This window comes from Mirounga angustirostris, unplaced genomic scaffold, assembly GCF_029215605.1.
Source record: "Mirounga angustirostris isolate CCGP_5_RB_7025 unplaced genomic scaffold, mMirAng1.0.hap1 SCAF_7, whole genome shotgun sequence".
In the NCBI taxonomy this organism is placed as follows: domain Eukaryota; kingdom Metazoa; phylum Chordata; class Mammalia; order Carnivora; family Phocidae; genus Mirounga; species Mirounga angustirostris.
In genome coordinates this window covers 57416291-57434181 of record NW_026991715.1, presented here as the reverse complement: position 1 = coordinate 57434181, position 17891 = coordinate 57416291, and the positions used below count along the sequence as shown (strand labels likewise).

Genomic DNA, 17891 nt, shown 5'->3' with positions numbered 1-17891 from the left:
TGTTTATCATGAGGTGCTGCCTCAGATACCAAAGGAGTATTATATAATATACTCAATATGTACTATATTTGTTTCCTAAAATCTGAAAGGTTTTAAATTTTGAAACATACCTAGCCCCAAGGATTTCAGTCAGTAGGAAGGAAAAGAACAACTGTAATTGGTTTTTACAGGAATTAAATTAATGAGTATGGTTTCACATACATCAGGTTTTAAGAATTAAGAAAAATGTCAGCATAGGTACAAACTCCTAAACAGGTTTAAGAAATAAAATGAAGGAGAGAATATTTCCCAAGTTGATTTCTTTGGGAAAATCTAGCAGATTTAAGGAAAAACAAGAAAGGGCATACCCATAAGTCTTAATCTCAAGGGATGTGGAAAATCAGCATCAATTTCTGTTCTTAGCAATTCTCTAGCAATAGCAAATATTTCTTCTGCAGTAGAAACAACAGATGAAACTGTAGATGCACGAGTTTTCACTTCAAAATTTACATTCTTCAGTTTAATGGTAATAGTTCTACCCTATAACCAACAAAATACATTGTTATATACAGTTTTCTAACTTCTAGAAAAAAGTTATTTTGTAGGTTAGAAAAAATTCAAAAACATCTCTTACATACACATAATACAGAAGTATAATCAATTATTTATGAAACATGGTAATGAAATCTGTCAAAAAGAATAACTGAAATATATAAGTAATCTAAAAATCCCATTTTAGCCCATAATTATTACTCCCCTACCCAAATGGATTTTTATAAAAGAACTTTTTATATAAAAGGCAACATTAACTGATCACTTTTTTTTTTTTACTAAATCTCTTTTAGAATTCAGTACCTAAAGAGAGGAAAAAAGCTTCTTAAAGGGGTCTCCATTGAAAGGGTCTTGCAGACACCTCACACTTACTGTGTGTCTACTACATGCCAGATACTATGCTAACCCATTTACATGTAAGAACTCCCTTTGCAGTTATGGTTTAATGGGTACAGAATTTCAGTTTGGGATAAGGAAAAAGTTCTGGAGATTAATAGTGATGATGGTTGCACCATATGAATAAACTTAATGCCACAGAAATGTAACTTAAGAATAGTTAAAATGGTAAATTCTTTTTTTTTTAATTTTTTAAAAGATTTTATTTATTTGCAAGAGAGAGAATGAGAGACAGAGAGCATGAGAGGGAGGAGGGTCAGAGGGAGAAGCAGACTCCCCGCCGAGCAGGGAGCCCGATGCGGGACTCGATCCCGGGACTCCAGCCAGGACCATGACCCGAGCCGAAGGCAGTCGCCCAACCAACTGAGCCACCCAGGCACCCTGAAATGGTAAATTCTATGTTACATATATTTTACTACCTCCTGGAAGTTCTGAGAGTGGGCTGACTTACTGACTCACTTCCAAAGAAGAGAGTACGGGAAGGGAAAATAGTAACTTCATAGTGGAGAAGCCTGGCGAACACTAACTTAATCAGGTGACAAAGGTTACTATCACTCGTGATACCTTGTGGCTATCCTATACCTTGAAAGGATGTAATGAGGACATTTCACCTCTGGTATTCTTTCTAAAACTCCATAACCCTGGTCTAATCATAAGAAAAACATCAGCCAAACCTAGAAGGAAAGACACCATGCAGGATACCTGGCCAATACTCCTTAAGACATCAAAGTCATGAAAAACAAGGAAATACTGAGAAACTGTTACAGATTAGAGGAGATAAGGAGACAAGACAATGAAATGCAATGTGGTTCCCTGGACTGAATCCTCAAACAGAAAGAGGACATTAATGGAAAAACAGGTAAAATCCAAATAATGTCTGGAGTTTAGTTAATAGCAATGTGCTATTAGCTTGACAAATGTACTATGACAACATGGCTAAAATAATATAAGATGTTAATAATGAGGAAAACTGGGTATATCAGAACTCTCTATATTACCTATACTACTTTTCTGTATATATGAAATGATTCTAAAATCACAGGTTTATTTAAAAAATTTTAAATCAACTCTCTTTATACTCAAGGTGTCATAGAGAAGGATAATAAGAAATATATAGGGGAGGGCACTAGAAAAAAAAAGAAATATATAGATATCCCATTTTTTGTAATAAACTTTGTTGTTTTCTGTTTTTTGTTTTTTTTGTAATAACCTTTGAATACCTTTGTATTATCCTCTATAATAACTCCACCTCTGGTTTCAGAGTTTGGAAAATACTAAATATGGATTGTTGTGAGCGGAGATTATAAAATAGAAATTTAAAACCTTCCGGGTTTTGTTCTCAATGTGTGAAACAACCTGGAACAAGGGCCTTGAAAGAAAATGCTTATTCTAGAAAATCATTGTCTACCTGAGAAAAACATTAAAGGATGGTTGGAAAGATATTTATAATAAGTAAATATAGTTCTAGAGAAATCCTTAACTTTGCCTTATTCTCAAATGTCAATATAACTCTGATTTTGAACTTATTCAAATGTACTCCTGAAGTAGTATAAATTCTGGAATTATACTGGAGCCAGCCCACACTTGTAAGTTGCTTCTTTATCTAATCATCTTACCATAGGCCTGAATTACAGGTCAAAACAGAATTTGTCTCTATTGGGAATGGGGAATAATCCTTTCTAATGTTTCTCAATTTGTACTCAAATACAAAATCTAACTCTTCCTTTAGGGTAGCATTTTATTATTAAAATTTTTTTAAACTAGGGGCGCCTGGGTGGTTCAGATGGTTAAATGTCTGCCTTCACCTCAGGTCATGATCTCTGGGTCCTGGGATGGAGCCCCACATCGGGCTCCCAGCTCAGCAGGGAGTCTGCTTCTCCCTCTGCCTCTCCCCCCTCATGCTCTTTTTCTCTCTCTCTGTATCTCTCTGTCTCAAATGAATAAATAAAATCTTTAAAAAAAATTTTTTTTAAACTAAGAACACCACATCAAAATAAAGTACCTTTAGTCCTTCTTTCTGCAGATCTTGAGCAAGTTCACTGCAAAGTTCCTGGCACAAGCTATATTGTTCTTCTGCTTTACTTATCTCACTGAATGTCCTAGAAAGACAAAAATGATTTTGGTGCACAGAGTAAACTATAATTCAGGATAATTTAGGAGTGATATAGTATGTTAAATAGCCTAGCATCAAGTTATATTTTCTGCAGTACAAAATAAAATTTTCAGATGAAGTAAGATACAATTAAGTAAAAACATCTAAAATCTACCTAAATAATGGAAGATCATTTGTAGTTACACTGATTACCAAAGGTACATTTGCTTTATTTACAATATTTTTTAAAAAGTTGATTAAAGTCTGATATATCACACCAATAAGAGAAAGTATAAAAACCATATGATCATTTCAATAGATGCAGAAAAAGCATTTCACAAAGTATAACATCCACTCATGATAAAAACCCCTAACAAAGTAGGTTTAGAGGAAACATATCTCAACATAATAAAGGCTTTATTATGAAAAACCCACAGTTAACATCATTCTCAATGGGGAAAAACTGAGAGCCTTTCCTTTAAGGTCAGAAACAAGACAAGGACATCCACTCTCACCACTTCTATTCAATATAGTACTGGAAGTCCTCACCACGGCAATTAGACAACATAAAGAAATTAAAGGCAAAATAAAAAAAAAAAAGAAATTAAAGGCATCCAAAGTGGTAAGGAAGAAGTAAAACTTTCCCTATTTGACATGATACTATATATAGAAAACCCAAGATTCCCCAAAAAACTACTAGAACTGATAAATGAATTCAATAAGGTTACAGGATACAAAATCAATATACAGAAATCCATTGCATTTCCGTACACTAATTATGAAACAGCAGAAAGAGAAATTAAGAAAACAATCCCATTTGCAATTGCACCGAAAACAATAAAATACCTAGGAATAAACTTAACCAAAGAAGTGAAAGACCTGTACTCTCAAAACTATACAACATTGATTAAAGAAATTAAGATGACACAAATGGAAAGACATTCCATGCTCATGGTTGGAAGAACAAATATTGTTAAAATGTCTACATTACCCAAAGCAATCTACAGATTAAATGCAATCTGTATCAAAATACCAACAGCACTCTTAACTATAGGGAACAAACGGAGGTTTGCTACCAGGGGTTGGGGGGTGGGGGGGTAATTGGGTAATGGACATTAAGAGGGACACTGATGTAATGAGCACTGGGTGTTATATGCAACTGATGAATCATTAAATACTACCCCTGAAACTAATAATACACTATATGTTAGCTAACTTGAATTTAAATAAAATCTCAAAAAAAAAAACAAAACAAAAAACTAAGAGCATTTTTCACAGAACTAGAACAAACCTAAAATTTGTATGGAACCACAAAAGGCTCCAAATAGCCAAAGCAATCTTCAAAAAGCAAAGCAAAGCTAGAGGTATCACAATTCCAGATTTCAAGTTATATTACAAAGCTATAGTAATCAAAACAGTATGGTAGTGGCACAAAAATAAACACACAGATCAATGCAACAGAATAGAAAGGCCAGAAATAAACCCACAATTATATGGCCAATTAATCTTCAACAAAGGAGGCAAGATTATGCAATGGGGAAAAGACAGTCTCTTCAACAAACGGTGCTGGGAAAACTGGACAGCTACATGCAAAAGAATGAAACTGAACCATGTTGTTACACCATACACAAAAATAAAATCAAAATGGATTAAGGACCGGGCGCCTGGGTGGCTCAGATGGTTAAGCGTCTGCCTTCGGCTCAGGTCATGATCCCAGGGTCCTGGGATCGAGTCCCGCATCGGGCTCTCTGCTCCGTGGGAGCCTGCTTCTCCCTCTGCCTCTCTCTCTCTGTCTCTCATGAATAAATAAATAAAATCTTTTTAAAAAAAAATGGATTAAGGACCTAATGTGAGACCTGAAAACATAAAAATCCTGGAAGAGATCACAGGCAGTAATTTCTCTGACATCACTCACAACATCTTTCTAGATATGTCTCCCAAGGCAAGGGAAACAAAAGCAAAAATAAACTATTGGGACTACATCAAAATAAAAAGCCTCTGCACAGCAAAGGAAACAACCAACAAAACCAAAAGACACCCTATGGAATAGGAGAAGATATTTGCAAATGACATGTCTGATAAAGGGCAAGTGTCCAAAATATATAAAGAATGAGACAACTCAACACCCAAAAAACAAATAATCCAATTAAAAAATAGGCAGAAGACATGGACAGACATTTCTCCAAAAAAGACTTACAGATGGCCAACAGACACATGAAAAGATGCTCAACATCACTCATCAGGGAAATGCAAATAATGAGATATCTATGAGATATCACCTCATACCTGTCAGAATGGCTAAAATCAAAGACTCAAGAAACAAGTGTTGGCAAGGATGTGGAGAAAAAGGACCCCTCTTACAGTGTTGGTGGGAATGCAAACTGGGGCAGCCACTCCGGAAAACAGTATGGAGGTTCCTCAAAAAATTAAAAATAGAACTATCCTACGATCCAGTAATCACACTACTGGGTATTTACCCAAAGAATTTGAAAACACTAATTTGAAGGGATATATGCACCCTTATGTTTATTGCAGCATTATTTGCAATAGTCAAATTATGGAAGCAGCCCAAGTGCATCGATTGATGATTGGATAAAGAAGATGTGGTGTATATATATATATATATATTATTCAGCCATAAAAAAAGAATGAAATCTTGCCATTTGCAAAGACATGGAGGGATCTCGAGAGTATATGCTAAGCAAAATAAGTCAGTCAGAGAAAGCCAAATGCCACATGATTTCACTCATATGTGGAATTTAAGAAACAAAACAAACAAAGGAAAAAAAAAAAAGAGACAACAAAAAAAATAGACTCTTAACTACAGAGAACAAACAGATGGTTACCAGAGGGGAGGTGGGTAGGGGAAACAGGTGAATAGGTGATGGGGATTAAGAGTACACTTATCTTGAAGAGCACTGAGTAATATATGGAACTGCTGAATCACTCTATTGTATACCTGAAACTAATATAACACTGTACGTTAAGTACACTGGAATCTTTTTTTAAAGTTGATTAAAGTCACCAACAGATAATGATAATGCCCTCAGAACTTACAATACATTATGGTATATGTGTATATAGACTGCTACAGAGGGTTATCTTAAGAAAGTATATAGGAGAACATTATTCTAATTACCGTACATATATTTTTTGGAATAGGAGTATCTTCAAGTAGATGTAAGGGGATGGTTCCTGGCACCTACATAGAGTTGCCTAATAGACAACTGGAAATGGAGGGCTGGTAAGATTAAATGTAGAAATTTGAATTCATCTGCACAAGAGTATTGAAAGAATGCAAGAGGTCATATTAACATAAAAGAGGAAGATGCTAAAGAGAGATCAAACCCTGAGCAGATGACTATTCAGTGAAGAGTTCCCCTTATAACTCTAACCCCAGCTACCCAGTTCTCCTCCAACCAATGTTTCCAGCTTCCTATTTATTTAAATTTCTCCAGAATATTCTTTGTATAAGCAAACAAGCAAACATTTCCCCTGCATTTTTTACATAAACAGAATATTAGACACATTGTTTAGCATCTTCTTTTTTCAATTCATCCTGGTGAGAGTTCCTTATGAATAAATAATTCCCTCATTTTTATACAGCAGCCTAATATTCTAATTTAAAGATGTAAGATCATTTAACCAATGCTCTATTTTTGGAAATTTAAGTTACTCTCTATCTTTTGTTATCATAAAAAAATATAACAAATAACCTGATATACTTATAACATGACATATGATTACATGTGTAGAATGAATTCCTAGAAAAAAAAGCTGTGGGATCAAAGTGCATGTGTATCTGTGAGTTTAACAGACATTGCCAAAATGCTTGCTCCCTGTGGTAGGTAAAATAATGGACCCCAAAGATGTCCAAATCCTAGTATCTCGGAACCCAGTACATTACAGGATAAAAGTGACTTTGCAGATATGATTAAATTAAGATGGAGAGATTATCCTGAATTGTCCAGGTGGGTCCAATGTAATCCCAAGGGTCCTTATGAGAAGACAGGAGGGTGAGAATCACAGAAAGACAAAATGCTAGGTTTGAAATGGAGGATGGGGCCATCAGTCAAAGAACATAAGCAGCCCCTAAAAGTTTTTGGTAAGAAAATGGATCCGCTCCTGGAGACTTCAGAAGGCTTGCAACCTTGCAACACCTTAATTTTAGGACTCCTGATTCAGAACTGTAAGAGAATAAATTTGTTTGTTTTAAGCCACTAAATCTGTAGTAATATGTTATAGGACCAATAAAAAACTACTATACTCCCTCCAGAGTTTATAGGTATTTCACTCCCATAGTCTGGCCAATAGAGTATCTTTGCCAACCCATTAGTGAAAAAGGCTATCTTGAGAACCTTCAATCTGTACTTCTTAAATTATAAAAAAGACTGGGAATATTTTCAATGTTTCAAGAGGCATTTGTACTTCCTTCTTTGTTAACTAATTAGATCTATAGGTCTGCTGGCCCTTTCTCCCCACCAACCCCCAGTATAGTTTCCTTTCTGTTGTTTTTTTTTTTAAGTTTTTATATAAATTCCAATTAACATACAGTGTAATGTTAGTTTCAGGTGTACAATATAGTGGTCCATCACTTCCATACAACACCTGATGCTCATCACAAGTGTCCTCCTTAATCCCCATTACCTATTTACCCATCCCCTCACCCACCTCCCCTCTGGTAACCATTAGTTTGTTCTCTAGAGTTAAGAGTCTGTTTCTTGGTTTGCACCTCTCTTTTTTTCCCTATGCTTGTTTCTGTTTCTTAAATTCCACATGAGTGAAATCATATGGTATTTGTCTTTTTCTGCCTGACTTATTTCACTTAGCACAATACTGTCTAGATCCATCCACATCATTGCAAATGTCAAGATTTCATTTTTTGATGGCTGAGTAATATTCCACTGTATGTATAGGTGTATATATATATATATATATAAAATATTAAATAGGACAGTACCATCTCACTTTTAGAATCTTTTTCCCCCTCTTTTCCTTTGAGTGTTTTTATGTAAATCACAGCCTAAAACAGCAATGTTTATCAAAGTCATTTACTGAGTATGTTGTCTTGTAAAAGTCACTCAGCCTTTCTGATAAAAAATAACATATGTGAGAGGTTTCTGGCTGGCTCAGTTGGAAGAGCATGGACTCTTGATCTCAGGGTCATGAGTTCGAGCCCCACACTGGGTGTAGAGGTTACTAAAAAAATAAATAAATACACTTGAAAGAACATATATGTGAAAAAGGAACACAACCTTGTACTAGATCGGTGGTTCTTAAACATCTCAGTGGAACTTTAGTGTTTGGAGGAGATAATTCAGGGACTTTTCAAACAATGACATATTTCTGAAAACAATAAGTCTCATCAAGATTTCATTTGTTTTCCAAACAAGATTGTAAACCACTGGACTATGCCCCCTGTAAGCTCTCTTTCATCAATATCTTACTATTTGACCCTTTTCACCAACATTTGAAGAGTTTCAGGAAGAATTTCCATGGTCCCTTCTTAAATTTCCCAAATAACTACTCAGTATTTTTCTTATAAACAAAGCTAGAAATTAAGATTTAGAATCCATAAGATGACAGGTTTTCATTGAATAGGAGGAAACCAACATTAAAAAAAATAACTGTAGGGCGCCTGGGTGGCTCAGTTGGTTAAGCAACTGCCTTTGGCTCAGGTCATGATCCTGGAGTCCCGGGATCAAGTCCCGCGTTGGGCTCCCTGCTCGGTGAGGAGCCTGCTTCTCCCTCTGACCCTCCCCCCTCTCATGTACTCTCTCTCATTCTCGCTCTCTCAAATGAATAAATAAATCTTTAAAAAAAAAAAAAACTGTAGTTAAATTTTTTCCCACGGAGAGCATAGCAAGCAAAGGTAATAAAGCCTTGTACTGGAATATTTACTTTAGTAATGTCAACTACTGAAAAATGTCATTTGGTTTGCACACAGATTTTTCTATTTCAGTGATATTTTACTAAAGATTAAAAGTTAAAAATAACATGAATTATGAACAATTAAAAATAACAACATTACCTCTCAACACTCATGCTTTTCCTTTCTCCATCCCTTGAAATGAAAAAAAGAAACAAAAGTTTTCTTTTGCTTTTTCAAAGGAGACTCAGTTCTTTTTAGTCAACCAAAAGGATTTAACATATCAATTACCATTTAAAGATCTCTTTAATGTTTTTGGTTAAAATTTATACACCATGAAGAACAGTGAGGGTTTGTGTGTTTTTTTTTTTTAAGATTTTATTTATTTATTTGACAGAGAGAGACACAGCAAGAGAGGGAACACAAGCCGGGGAGGGGGGCGGGGGGGGGTTGGTTAGTGGGAGAGGGAGAAGCAGTCTTCCCGTGGAGCAGGGAGTCCCATGCAGGGCTCGATCCCAGGACCCCGGGATCATGATCCAAGCTGAAGGCAGACACCCAACGACAGAGCCACCCAGGTGCCCCAAGAACAGTGAGTTTTTAAAATCTCAAAATAGGGCGCCTGGGTGGCTCAGTTGGTTAAGAGACTGCCTTCAGTTCAGGTCATGATCCCAGGGTCCTGGGATCGAGTCCCGCGTTGGGCTCCCTGCTCTGCGGGGAGCCTGCTTCTCCCTCTGACCCTCCCCCCTCTCATGTGCTCTCTCTCTCTCTCATTCTGTCTCAAATAAATAAATAAAATCTTTTTTAAAAATAAATAAATAAATAAATAAATAAATAAATAAATAAATAAATAAAATAAAATCTCAAAATAAAACTACCAACAAAAAATACAGATAGATGCTAATATGATTATATGTATAATGGATCAAGTCTATATCTATCAAAGAGAACAAATTTGAAAATAGGTTGATATTATAAACTGCTTCTACTAAAAGTGTGAATATAAAAACCATGACTTATAAAAACCAGTAAGAGTTAGTAGCGTAATGGCTTACAGTTATATGATATGATTAAATATCAATTACCTAGTTTTGGGCCTAGTATATAACTGTGCTCTCCTATAGCTATTTATTAATCACTTATACCACTCTATAGAACTTCAGTTAGAATTTGGACACAGCAATAGGATGGTGATTTGGAATCTGAACCATCTAGTTTGGTTGAATTCTAGCTGTTCTGATAAATGTAGTTGAAACTAAAAAGCTGAAATGAAATGTAGATTATTCATTTTCCACATATTCAGTGAACTTATTAGGAATGAAGTACTATTCTAGGCACTGGGTATACAGTTATGACCAAAACAGACCAAGTTCTTATCCTTAAGAAACTTACATCTTACTGGAGGGAGACAAACAAATATAGAAGTAAATCTGGAGTATGTCAGAAGGTAAGAAGTATTAAGGATTAAAAAATAAAGCAGAATAGGAGAATAGAGAATGTACATAGAAGGGAAAGGAGGTTTGCTATTTTACATTATTATAAATTACCTATGAATTTCACTTCAAAGCATTACCTGCATCTTTAAATACCAGATTAATACATGCTATGTTATATCAAGAACTATATTGTTTTCAAGCACTATGGAAATAAAAAAGAGGGTAATTCTTGGGTTAAAGAAAAAAGTTTTATTTCCCATTACCTCCAAATACTAGATTATTTATAGTAGTGTGATTTCCTTCTCTGATCTTTTCATTATATCCACTCAAGATCAAAGTCAGCTAACTATGGGCTAAAGAATGAGGAACATGGGGACGCCTGGGTAGCTCAGTTGGTTAAGCGTCTGCCTTCAGCTCAGGTCATGATCCTGGGGTCCTGGGATAGAGTCCCACATGGAACTTTCTGCTCAGCGGGAAGCCTGCTTCTCCCTCTCCCTCTGCCACTCCCCCTGCTTGTGCTCTTTCGTGTGCACGCTCTCTCTCTCTCTAATAAATAAAATCTTTAAAAACAAAAAACAAAAAAAAAAGAATGAGGAGCGTGGACAGATGAGAAAAACAGTACCTGCAATCTCTGTAAGATTTAGCAGATTTAATTATTTTATCAAACTTATTTCATATGCCTCCTCAGTAATCTTGCTTTCTTTTAGCTTAGGTATATAAAGGAATTATTTGGGGGGCAGGCTGACAGGATGATGACAAAATTATAAAAGTAGTGCCCCATGTTAATTCCCATTCTTTTAAAAAATTCCCTTCTTTTCACCCACTCTCAACAGTGTACCCTTCTAGCTCTAGGATATTTCTTTTTAAGACTGAGATGAAAGAGTGGCAGGGAAGAATCACAGGACCTCTCTTTCAGCCGTTTCCTCTTCTCCTACATCTTTGCATGGCTGGCCCCTTCAGGTCCCTGCCTCTGGATCATGGCTGCCAACCCCCACTCTTACTCCCCAAGTCATTTTCTAGTCCCTTCCTCTGCCTTACTTTCTTCATTTGTTTATTTGGTTACTTCCTACTTGCCACACTATTCTGTAAACTCCATAAAGGCAAGATTTTGTCTCATTTTCTACTGTTCTTCCCAGTGCCTAAAACAATAACTAACGAAGTAAGTACTCAGTACTAAATGAATCAGCCAATCATTTACACGTCTGGAAAAAGAAAAGAAATACAGTTGTTAGTTCATGAAGGCTTTCAAATAATCATTAAATCTCCTCACTTATGGGGTAAATTCTGGAATAGGAGCCACCTTTCCTTCCTTGACAATCAGACCACCATTAGTCTTGTGTTCTGAACAAAAAACAAAGTAGGTACAAAAAAGAAAGTACTCATCATTCTTCTTGTCTATCTAACCAATTGCTGTAGCCAACAGCCAAGGAGTGATTCTTTGTTCCTCTTTTCCTTTCCTCCCACCTGCAATCTTTTGACTCTAATTCAAAAAATATATTCCAGAATGAACAAGCCTAAAAAAATTTTAAAACATGTTATCCTATAGGGGCGCTTGAGTGGCACAGTCAGTTGAGCATCTGACTCTTGGTTTCAGCTCAGGTCGTGATCTCGGGGTCCTGGGAGCAAGCCCTGTGTTAGGTTCTGTGCTCTGCGGAGTCTACTTGAGATTCTCTCTCTCCCTCTCCCTCTGCCCCTCCTGCTCTCTCTCTCTCTGGAATAAATAAATAAATCTTTAAAAACAAAGAAAAAAACATGTAGCCTCCATGTTATCCTATAGCCTCCATGTCAATGGTTAAAATTGTTATTTCAGCAAATGATAAGGAAAAAACAGAATGACTATACATATAGATACCTTGCCAGGTGTGTTGAACCTAGACCCAGGGAAATATGAAGGAAATGATGCCAAGATGTTTCAGAGAAAAGAAGAGAAAGCAATGCCCTCTGTTGGTAGAGTTCTGTACAAGTAATAATTCCAAGTGCCTTTAACATTTTCTCTGTAACTTTTCCTATTCCAGAAACCTAGAAAAGAGTCAATATTTATCATCAGTACAGTTTTACATTAAGGCAAGAACAGATATTTAATCTCATTATACCTTTTATAACCAATAAAAGGTATAAATAATGTGACCATCTTCACAAGTCATACAAGAAAACTACTTTATTTCTAGGCACATCTCCTAAACTAGTGTTGCATGGAAATTTTAAATTTCACGAAACTTTAAAAAGCATTAAAGAGGCGACTAGGTGGCTTGGTCGGTTAAAAGTCTGCCTTCAGCTAAGGTCGTGATCTCAAGGTCCTGGGATCAAGTCCCGCATCGGCTCCCAGCCAGCAGGGAGCCTGCTTCTCCCTCTCCCTTTGCCCCTCTCCCCAACTCGTGCTCTCTCTCTCTCTCAAATAAATAAATAAAATCTTTTTTAAAAAGGCATTAAAAAAAGAGTTCTATAGTCATAGAAACTTGGAAAATGGTGGAATAAGCAAATCTATTTTTTTTTTAAAGATTTTATTTATTTATTTGACAGAGAGAGACACAGCGAGAGAAGGAACACAAGCAGGGGGAGTGGGAGAGAGAGAAGCAGGCTTCCCGCCGAGCGAGCCCGATGTGGGGCTCGATCCCAGGACCCTGGGATCATGACCTGAGCCGAAGGCAGACGCTTAACGACTGAGCCACCCAGGCGCCCCAGAACAAGCAAATCTAAAATAAACTTTTTACTGCAAAACTTATGAATCTTTAATATAATATTATCTGTTGTTACCCACTAAGGCTGATACGTTCCAAAATTCTCTGACCCCAGAAACTTTTTTAATGGAATAGCTATTCATATCTTGAAAAACACAATGGAAAACACTGCTTTATAGCTACATCTTACATATTCTATACAGTGATCATACATTATATTCTCTGATATAGCCTTTCTTCTGGACATTGAAAAATGTTTATTTAAATTCACTCATGTATGTGATGTGAGAAAATCAAGCCTCAGAGCATCAAATAGAGTGTAGTGTAATTATTGTTTAAAAAAAAGCATATATGCAGAAAAATCTACAAGCTGTAAAAAATAATGAAACACACCCTTTCTATAATGCCTAAGGGATCGTTTTACCATTTTAAAGATAGAAATGTATTTTGGGATTTTTTTTTTTTGGTCAAAAACAATTAAATTTCTAAATCTCTTTGAAGTATCATACCTATTAATCTGACGGCAATTTAGACTTTAGAACCAAGATAGTATATTAAGTTTCAGCTGAAAGGACTCTTACAAGTATTCTTCTTATTTCTGTTCTTCTTGGCAGAGGTACACTTAAAAGTCTTTCATCTATTACTTTCTTAAAACTTTTTGGCAAACACATTTCCTAAATGTCAATTTTAGGGTTTCATAGAATGACTTCTTCAAATCCAAATTCAATCATCCATTATACTTTTTGCTTGTTACCTACTGTTCTAAAACTTTTCAGCAAAGAATGATTACTACCATCCTAAGTGGTATCTCTTCAGAATATATATATATATATATATATATATATATATATATATGTATGTGTGTGTGTTTATAAATGTAGTTTATATTTAAATATAAATAACATTATATTTTATATAAATAAAATTTCTAGAAATTTTATACAAAATCTTACCTTTCTAATGGGTAAGTCCTTGATGAAGTCCATCACAGCTTGTCTGCTAGGGAGAATTTGGTATTGTCCATTTGGTTTATTCTTATCACTGCATACTTTTGCTAACATTGTATTTGGGGCAATGCCTTAAAAGAAGAACACTCTGATGACTCAAAGAAGTTGACATGTATCATTTTAAAATATGAGATGACAATACAGAAATGGTGAATGCAAAAAGTCTGAAATGATGTGGAATGGTACTTTAAAAATAACATCTGATAACTACCTATCTCCCCAGGGCTCAATGCAATTTTAGGAAAAGGAACTGTATTACTTACTGTGGCAGCAGAAGTGAGGAGTATTTAAATCTCCATGGTATTTTAAAGTCTAAGAGTAATTTCTGAGTTTATTTAAGTGATATTATTAGTTTACAGACTATCTTTAGTTGCAGTACAGGGTTGACTTATAGAAAAGATCCAGAATATAATTTAGGATGGATGTTCACTCTTTGAAAAGGTCTTTTGTATAGATTATCCACATAAAGAAAAAAAAACCAAAGATTCTGGGTTGCATTATATTTAAAACAATGATAATAAAATATATGCACTCTTTTTATGTTATTCACAAAGCAAATTAGTACTTTTCAGAAAGGTGTTTTAAAATTTCTAGGAGATTCGATGATTAAGATAACTTGAAATAGGTATATTCAAATATAATCATTAAATGATTCAATTCAATTTTTATTCACATCCTACTAAAATTTGTTACTTATTCTCACACTTTGGTACAGAAAAAAAAAAGATTAACCTAATCATAATGATAATTTAGGGTCCTCATGATGAAAATCAGTTTCTATGCTAAGACACAGTGGTACCCTCATGGGTTACTGACATTTGTAAAACTCCTTTTCCTTTCACCAGCTGGCCCCAGATTGCTATGTTGCTCGTTAGGGCTTCTTCTATCTTCTACTTTGTGGTCACCTGGGGTCTCTCCTGCACAGTAATCCTGGACAGGGCTGAAGCTTTCAAAGGGAAAACTAATAAAGTATGATGTACTAAGCCAATTAAAATATATTGTATGCTTTAAAAAGGATAGCCACGTGAGATTTATGATAGTTTTTTTCTTTGGGCTCATAGGCTTTTCTGCTTAATTCCAATTTACCTGTAGGTTCACAGTATTCTGAATACATAAAGTCATTAGAAGTTGAATCAAAAAGGATAAGTAAACCATTACTATATGCTTCATAATGAGAAAATACTAATATTGCACTTGAATGAGCCAGTCTGAAAATTTTAACTATGGTAGCCACCAAATCACTTTTAAGTACCTGCACTGGCTGTCAGTGTTGTTTTTTGCTCGATTCTGAAACGAATTTCCTTTACTGCTTCCTCAGCTGATGTTCCAAAAACAATTGAATTTTGGAGTATTTGAGGATTATTCTGTTCTTCAGAGTTCACTTGTAAAGGGTTTCCTTGTGGCTGCAAATCAGGAGGACTATCATCAAAAAGTAGTGGAGAGACGGATCGCTCATGCTCATTCAGTTTATTAGCTTCTTTTCCTGGTTTCTCTAAATTATAAACAGAACAGTAATCATCTTCATTTTAAGAAGTACATACTTCATAAATGAGGTTTTCCAGGGCGCCTGGGTGGCTCAGTCGTTAAGCGTCTGCCTTCGGCTCAGGTCATGATCCCAGGGTCCTGGGATCGAGCCCTGCATTGGGCTCCCTGCTCCGCGGGAAGCCTGCTTCTCCCTCTCCCACTCCCCCTGCTTGTGTTCCTGCTCTCGCTGTCTCTGTCAAATAAATAAATAAAATCTTAAAAAAAAAAAATCTTAAAAAAAAATAATAAATGAGGTTTTCCTACATTCCTTCTAAAGACAAAACAAATCTAGTTTAGTTTTGTTTCTAAGAGCCAAGATCAGAAATGTTATTTATATTTCTTTGTTTACCAAAGAAAATACTGATTCTAAGTTTTTCTTAAAAAGAATATTATCTACTTCTGTAGTATACATTTGAAGAGGAAACATCTTATGTAAAAATCATGAATTTGTGTTATCTTACCTAAATTAATTGAAACCTAGAATTGGGCCCAGAGTCACATTACTTTTTTCTTTAAAAAAAAAAGAAAGAAAGCTTTTTTTTTCTTTTACTCATTAAATTAGAATTTAGGAATGAGAAAAAGGCATTAAGCAATCAGGAATAATTATGCCTGAGAAATAAATTTTGTTTTTAGAGGGAAAAAACCTTAAATTTTCTTCATTCATGGAAGAGACTTCTCAGATATTAAAATACTCTCACTTTTCTTCTTTTAAAAATGCTTTTTTAGGGGCACCTAGGGGCTCAGTTGTTAAGCGTCTGCCTTCGGCTCAGGTCATGATCCCAGGGTCCTGGGATCGAGTCCCGCATCGGGCTCCCTGCTCGGCAGGAAGCCTGCTTCTCTCTCTCCCACTCCCCCTGCTTGTGTTCCCTCTCTCTCTGTGTCTCTCTCTGTCAAATAAATAAAAAATCTTTAAGAAAAAATGCTTTTTTGATTTTGACTTGCTTATGTATAAAGTATCACTTTTACTGAGGGCACTTTTGAAATAAATAGTAATTACTTCTGGAAGTTACACTTCTTTAAATATACAAATTCTTTTTTTTTAAAGATTTTATTTATTCATTTGAGACACAGAGATACAGAGAGACAGAGAGCATGGGCAGGGGGAGAGGCAGAGGGAGAGGGAGAAGCAGGCTCCCTGCTGAGCCAGGAGCCCAATGTGGGGCTCGATCCCAAGACCCTGGGATCAGAACCTGAGCCGAAGGCAGACACTCAACCACCTGAGCCACCCAGGCGCCCCTAAATATACAAATTCTTAAAGTCTAATCAGATTAACTATAATATTATCTGTAGGCTACAACCTAATATTACTATTGAAAAGTAAAGTAAAAATAGTAATCTGGTTTTTACTTCATTTTATTTGCCATTTTTCACAAATGGACTGTAAAATATATTTAAATCTGTACCAATATTAAAAATGTCCTCATGAACAAATCCATTAACGATTACTTTCTGGGCTTAATGGAAGAGAAATACAATTTAATGTATTTATAAAAACTAAGATTAACAACAGAGCTTTCTGATCTCATTTCATAATTTTATTACATATAAATGTTTTCCAAATTGAGGTAAATGCAGAGCCAAAAATTAAGTTTCTAGTTTCAAGACACATATAAATGCATATTATTTTAAAAATGAACTAGGCCTTTTAAGGAGGGTTTTCTAAAGATAATATAAATAATATGACAAACACCAGATTAGTTTCAAATTATAAAGCACATAATATGAATTCAGTTACAGACAAATGTTTTCCAAATCTGAATTCCCAGGCCATATACAAAATAAGCCTTATTTTCAAACTTAATATTAGCTATTATTTAGGTCCTTCAGTTACTTTCATTTTCCATATTCTGGTTTTAAAATGCAGAGCATCAGGGCTCCTGGGTGGCTCAGTCATTAAGCGTCTGCCTTCGGCTCAGGTCGTGATCCCAGGGTCCTGGGATCGAGCCCCACATCGGGCTCCCTGCTTGGTGGGAAGCCTGCTTCTCCCTCTCCCACTCCCCCTGCTTGTGTTCCCTCTCTCACTGTGTCTCTCTCTGTCAAATAAATAAATAAAATCTTTAAAGAAACAATAAAATGCGGAGCATTTCAGAAAGCATTATGGCTGCGGCACAGTTGAAATGGTATCTACCTGGCCCCCTTTGCCCTATCTGGATGGGTAAAAGTCAAGGTAAAGAGAGCTGTACAAAAATTACAAACCAAGTAAGGTACCTGTGACATTCATAAGCCCCTCCTGCAGAGTTATCCCATGTTTTGTACCTCATGAGTCCATCATAGTACCCTTTAGGTAGGTCACTGATGGAACGCTAGAGTAGGAAGCAAAGCATGCTGCCTTCAGGTTCTGTCCTTGTTAGAGCAGCTACT

The 17891-nt window shown here is 35.7% G+C and overlaps 1 protein-coding gene across 1 annotated transcript in view; it reads right to left on the bottom strand.

Annotated features, from left to right (window-relative positions):
* The window catches only part of POLK (DNA polymerase kappa), a 74713-nt gene that overhangs the window by 8187 nt on the left and 48635 nt on the right, over positions 1 to 17891 (bottom strand). Inside the window, exons 7-12 of the mRNA XM_064596248.1 lie at positions 15259 to 15498; positions 13953 to 14077; positions 12174 to 12340; positions 9051 to 9083; positions 2930 to 3026; positions 348 to 519 (exon numbers count right to left, since the gene is read on the bottom strand). Coding sequence (XP_064452318.1) covers positions 348 to 519; positions 2930 to 3026; positions 9051 to 9083; positions 12174 to 12340; positions 13953 to 14077; positions 15259 to 15498 — 834 coding nt within the window. The remainder of the gene's footprint in view (positions 1 to 347; positions 520 to 2929; positions 3027 to 9050; positions 9084 to 12173; positions 12341 to 13952; positions 14078 to 15258; positions 15499 to 17891) is intronic.